The 6144-nt window shown below is 50.7% G+C and overlaps 1 protein-coding gene across 1 annotated transcript; it reads right to left on the bottom strand.

Moving 5' to 3' along the window:
- Positions 1 to 3217: 3217 nt before the first annotated feature.
- Positions 3218 to 4562, bottom strand: LOC106605861 (uncharacterized). Its single transcript, XM_014201841.2, has 3 exons — positions 4410 to 4562; positions 4168 to 4275; positions 3218 to 4025 (listed from the first exon to the last, which is right to left on the bottom strand). The coding sequence occupies exons 2-3, from the start codon at positions 4227 to 4229 to the stop codon at positions 3428 to 3430; spliced, it is 660 nt and encodes a 219-aa protein (XP_014057316.2). The 5' UTR covers positions 4230 to 4275; positions 4410 to 4562; the 3' UTR covers positions 3218 to 3427.
- Between the last annotated feature and the right edge of the window lie 1582 nt (positions 4563 to 6144).

The raw sequence follows: 6144 nt of genomic DNA, 5'->3' as shown, positions 1-6144 counted from the left end.
TCTTGTCTATGATGTAACCGTGCCTTCAGAACATATTCACGCCCCTTGACTTTTTCCATATTTTGTTGTTACAGCCTGAATTTTAAATGTATTAAATTGAGATGTCACTGGCCTACACACAATACCCCATAATGTCCAAGTGGGATAATGTTTTTACAAATGTATTAAAAATGAAAAGCTGAAATGTCTTGTCCATAAGTATTCAACCCCTTTATTATGGCAGACCTAAATAGGTTAAGGAATAAAATAATTAAAAAGAATAACGCAATAAATGTTTAACGTGACTTTTGAATGACGACCTCATCTCTGCATCACACGCATACATTTATCTGTAAGGTCCCTCAGTCCAGCAGAGATTCAACCACAAAGACCAGGGAGGTTTTCCAATTGGTAGATGGGTAAAAAAAAAAAGCTGACATTGAATATCCCTTTGAGCATGATGAAGTTATTAATTATACTTTGGACGGTGTATCAATACACCCAGTCACTACAAAGATACTCCACAATACTAACATTAATTACAGAGTGTAAAGGAAGTTAACTTTGTCATGAATACAAAGTGTTATGTTTGGGGAAAATTCAACACATCACATCAGTGTCTCAGACCACTGAACCAGGGTCTGTAGTGACGCCTCTAGCACTGAGATGCAGTGCCTCAGACCACTGAACCAGGGTCTGTAGTGACGCCTCTAGCACTGAGATGCAGTGCCTCAGACCACTGAACCAGGGTCTGTAGTGACGCCTCTAGCACTGAGATGCAGTGCCTCAGACCACTGAACCAGGGTCTGTAGTGACGCCTCTAGCACTGAGATGCAGTGCCTCAGACCACTGAACCAGGGTCTGTAGTGACGCCTCTAGCACTGAGATGCAGTGCCTCAGACCACTGAACCAGGGTCTGTAGTGACGCCTCTAGCACTGAGATGCAGTGCCTCAGACCACTGAACCAGGGTCTGTAGTGACGCCTCTAGCACTGAGATGCAGTGCCTCAGACCACTGAACCAGGGTCTGTAGTGACGCCTCTAGCACTGAGATGCAGTGCCGCAGACCACTGAACCAGGGTCTGTAGTGACGCCTCTAGCACTGAGATGCAGTGCCTCAGACCACTGAACCAGGGTCTGTAGTGACGCCTCTAGCACTGAGATGCAGTGCCTCAGACCACTGAACCAGGGTCTGTAGTGACGCCTCTAGCACTGAGATGCAGTGCCTCAGACCACTGAACCAGGGTCTGTAGTGACGCCTCTAGCACTGAGATGCAGTGCCTCAGACCACTGAACCAGGGTCTGTAGTGACGCCTCTAGCACTGAGATGCAGTGCCTCAGACCACTGAACCAGGGTCTGTAGTGACGCCTCTAGCACTGATGCAGTGCCTCAGACCACTGAACCAGGGTCTGCTGTGACGCCTCTAGCACTGAGATGCAGTGCCTCAGACCACTGAACCAGGGTCTGTAGTGACGCCTCTAGCACTGAGATGCAGTGCCTCAGACCACTGAACCAGGGTCTGTAGTGACGCCTCTAGCACTGAGATGCAGTGCCTCAGACCACTGAACCAGGGTCTGCTGTGACGCCTCTAGCACTGAGATGCAGTGCCTCAGACCACTGAACCAGGGTCTGTAGTGATGCCTCTAGCACTGAGATGCAGTGCCTCAGACCACTGAACCAGGGTCTGTAGTGACGCCTCTAGCACTGAGATGCAGTGCCTCAGACCACTGAACCAGGGTCTGTAGTGACGCCTCTAGCACTGAGATGCAGTGCCTCAGACCACTGAACCAGGGTCTGTAGTGACGCCTCTAGCACTGAGATGCAGTGCCTCAGACCACTGAACCAGGGTCTGCTGTGACGCCTCTAGCACTGAGATGCAGTGCCTCAGACCACTGAACCAGGGTCTGTAGTGACGCCTCTAGCACTGAGATGCAGTGCCTCAGACCACTGAACCAGGGTCTGTAGTGACGCCTCTAGCACTGAGATGCAGTGCCTCAGACCACTGAACCAGGGTCTGCTGTGACGCCTCTAGCACTGAGATGCAGTGCCTCAGACCACTGAACCAGGGTCTGTAGTGATGCCTCTAGCACTGAGATGCAGTGCCTCAGACCACTGAACCAGGGTCTGTAGTGACGCCTCTAGCACTGAGATGCAGTGCCTCAGACCACTGAACCAGGGTCTGTAGTGACGCCTCTAGCACTGAGATGCAGTGCCTCAGACCACTGAACCAGGGTCTGTAGTGACGCCTCTAGCACTGAGATGCAGTGCCTCAGACCACTGAACCAGGGTCTGTAGTGACGCCTCTAGCACTGAGATGCAGTGCCTCAGACCACTGAACCAGGGTCTGCTGTGACGCCTCTAGCACTGAGATGCAGTGCCCTAGACTACTGAACCAGGGTCTGTAGTGACGCCTCTAGCACTGAGATGCAGTGCCTCAGACCACTGAACCAGGGTCTGCTGTGATGCCTCTAGCACTGAGATGCAGTGCCTCAGACCACTGAACCAGGGTCTGCTGTGACGCCTCTAGCACTGAGATGCAGTGCCTCAGACCACTGAACCAGGGTCTGTAGTGACGCCTCTAGCACTGAGATGCAGTGCCTCAGACCACTGAACCAGGGTCTGTAGTGACGCCTCTAGCACTGAGATGCAGTGCCTCAGACCACTGAACCAGGGTCTGTAGTGACGCCTCTAGCACTGAGATGCAGTGCCTCAGACCACTGAACCAGGGTCTGTAGTGACGCCTCTAGCACTGAGATGCAGTGCCTCAGACCACTGAACCAGGGTCTGTAGTGACGCCTCTAGCACTGAGATGCAGTGCCTCAGACCACTGAACCAGGGTCTGTAGTGACGCCTCTAGCACTGAGATGCAGTGCCTCAGACCACTGAACCACTTGGGAGCCCATGAGATTTGTTTTTAATTTCCAATAAATTCACTAAAATGTCTTAACATTTTCACTTTGTCATTATGTGGTATTGGGTGTAGATGGGTGAGAAAAATCGATTTAATACATTTTGAATTCAGGCTGTAACAACAAAATGTGGAATAAGTCAAGGGGTATGAATACTTTCTGAAGGCACTGTATATGGTTGGTTTTGGGTTCATCTGTCTTTGTAAGTCGCATTGAAAGATACTGTTTGGACCACTGTTAGCTGTAAGAACAAGAACTGTAAAGTAATGTACAAAGTGCACACGTGAAAGAGGCATATTTGTTTTTTAACAATGCATTTAATATGTCAACTTAAACAACATGAGGAAAGGGGCTTGTAGCAAACTTTTCAAACTTCCTTTTTTTGCAAAAACACCCACAAAGGAAACATTTCTTATTTAATGTATGTATGCCTGAATTCTACTAAAACTATATGAACCAGGAACTGAAAGTGGATTTTTTTTTACCACAAACCACTAACATCTCATGCTGAGGCTCCAGACCCACATATTTGACAACATTTAAGAAAACAGACTGAAGATGACTTCCTCGTTCCACTTGTGAGTCTTGTGCCAGGCCCTGAAGCAGTTTCTACCCGGTATGAGACAGAGGGCCACCTGGCAGGCCTCACACTGCCAGATGGTCTTCATCCGCTCTTTCTCCTGTTTACACCACACACAGGCCTTCCTGCCCTGGGTGGCCCTCTGCGACCGACAGACAGACAAGGGGTTGTTCAGCGGGACAGGGCAGCACCTCGCCCTCTTCTTCATCTTCCTCTCAGGGGGGGTAGGAACGGCCGCACCACTGCACCTGGCCCTCTTCCCGTTCTTCTTCCTCATCTTCTTCCTCTCAGGGGATGTGGAAAAGGCTTCACCGCTAGATGGGGATGTGGCTACACCTGACTTCAAGGTAGGGCTTGTCGCTACCTTAGATCTCAAGGTAAATGTAGTTACACCTATCTCACAGGTAGGGGGTGTGGCTGAAGGTGGCCTACATCTAGTCTTCACTGGGTTAGTGGATCTCTTCACCTGCTGAGTGGCAGGTGGGCCAAGGATTATTTTCTTCTTCTTTGACTTCCTGGTTTCTGGAAGTTCAGAGAGAGGGGCTGGCTCCAACTTCCTGAGGTAGAACATGATAGAACAGACACAAATGAAACAGAAATCTTAGAACAGAAAACAATGTGGACAATAGAATCTGAAAATAAGAAATTGAGATTCAACTGACTACATAATAGTGTGACTATAATATGAGAACTAGTGACCTGGTCCTCTTCGGTCTCTTTGTGGCAGGTGGACCTGGGATCTCCAATTCCTTTGACTTCATGCTCTCTGGTGGCTCAGAGAGAAGGCCCGGGGCTGGCTCCAACTTTCTGAGGTAGAATTGACGCAAAAGAAAATCTTAGAATAGAAAACAATATTGACAATGTGGAATTAGAAATTGGGATTAAACTAACTAATGGCGTGAATATAGTATGAAATAACTATGACTAAAGTGTAACCTGACCTGGTCCTCTTCAGTCGCTTTGTGGCAGGTGGGTTGAAGATTCCCGCCTTCTGCTGTGGCTCGATTGGTCTCTGCTGGCTCAGAGAGAGGGACTGGGTCTGGCTCAGAGAGAGGGACTGGGTCTGGATCAGAGAGAGGGACTGGGTCTGGCTCAGAGAGAGGGACTGGGTCTGGCTCAGAGAGAGGGACTGGGTCTGGCTCAGAGAGAGGGACTGGGTCTGGATCAGAGAGAGGGACTGGGTCTGGCTCAGAGAGAGGGACTGGGTCTGGCTCAGAGAGAGGGACTGGGTCTGGCTCAGAGAGAGGGACTGGGTCTGGCTCAGAGAGAGGGACTGGGTCTGGCTCAGAGAGAGGGACTGGGTCTGGATCAGAGAGAGGGACTGGGTCTGGATCAGAGAGAGGGACTGGGTCTGGCTCAGAGAGAGGGACTGGGTCTGGCTCAGAGAGAGGGACTGAGTCTGGCTCAGAGAGAGGGACTGGGTCTGGCTCAGAGAGAGGGACTGGGTCTGGCTCAGAGAGAGGGACTGGGTCTGGCTCAGAGAGAGGGACTGGGTCTGGCTCAGAGAGAGCCTGGGTCTGGATCAGAGAGAGGGACTGGGTCTGGCTCAGAGAGAGGGACTGGGTCTGGCTCAGAGAGAGGGACTGGATCTGGCTCAGAGAGAGGGACTGGATCTGGATCAGAGAGAGGGACTGGGTCTGGCTCAGAGAGAGGGACTGAGTCTGGCTCAGAGAGAGGGACTGGGTCTGGCTCAGAGAGAGGGACTGGATCTGGCTCAGAGAGAGGGACTGGATCTGGATCAGAGAGAGGGACTGGGTCTGGATCAGAGAGAGGGACTGGGTCTGGCTCAGAGAGAGGGACTGGGTCTGGCTCAGAGAGAGGGACTGGGTCTGGCTCAGAGAGAGGGACTGGGTCTGGCTCAGAGAGAGGGACTGGATCTGGCTCAGAGAGAGGGACTGGACTGACTTCCTGAAGGAGGTGGTCAAATGTGTAGTCACACTCACAAATCATGAATTGTTCATTTAATTCAATTGTGTGACTCTGTTACTCACAGGGTTGGGAAAAGGCACATTCTCTTTGGGGTGATATTGGGGCTAAAACAATGGAAATGGGTTTAGATGCATGTCAGGTGTGTTAATACGATTTTTTTATAACAAAAAACGAGAACTGAGCATTTAGAATGTTTGATACTTGCCTACTGGTGTCAGTTGGGCCATCATGAAACTTCTCTGCATCCTGTGTGACAGGTGGTCTGGGGAAAGTCTTCTTCTTTGACATCCTGGTCTCTGGTGGTTCTCTGGTGGAGTCAGACACAGGGACCGGAGCTGCATCCTCCTCCCTGAGAGAGCAAATGTATTACAAAAACTGAGTTAAAGGTAGACTCAGCGATATGACGTAGATGCAGAAAGTAAACAGCATAGTAGGTCAATTTCCACAACAACTAAGCGTTGAAACGCAAGGCTCAACTTCTTCTGCTGTTTTGGTCCACTGGCTGGGTCTGGCTCAGAGAGAGGGACTGGGTCTGGCTCAGAGAGAGGGACTGGGTCTGGATCAGAGATAGGGACTGGGTCTGGCTCAGAGAGAGGGACTGGGTCTGGCTCAGAGAGAGGGACTGGGTCTGGCTCAGAGAGAGCCTGGGTCTGGATCAGAGAGAGGGACTGGGTCTGGCTCAGAGAGAGGGACTGGGTCTGGCTCAGAGAGAGGGACTGGGTCTGGCTCAGAGAGAGGGACTGGGTC

This window comes from Salmo salar, chromosome ssa05 (genome assembly GCF_905237065.1).
Source record: "Salmo salar chromosome ssa05, Ssal_v3.1, whole genome shotgun sequence".
In the NCBI taxonomy this organism is placed as follows: domain Eukaryota; kingdom Metazoa; phylum Chordata; class Actinopteri; order Salmoniformes; family Salmonidae; genus Salmo; species Salmo salar.
Note: the sequence above shows the minus strand (reverse complement) of the source record. Positions and strands in the feature narration are given on the sequence as shown.

Excerpts from the sequence above, each read along its gene's own strand:
- LOC106605861 (XM_014201841.2), bottom strand. The coding sequence starts at position 4,229 with ATGAAGTCAAAGGAATTGGAGATCCCAGGTCCACCTGCCACAAAGAGA. Across the intron at positions 4,026-4,167 it reads AAGAGACCGAAGAGGACCAG|GAAGTTGGAGCCAGCCCCTC; the intron begins GTCACTAGTTCT and ends GTTCTACCTCAG.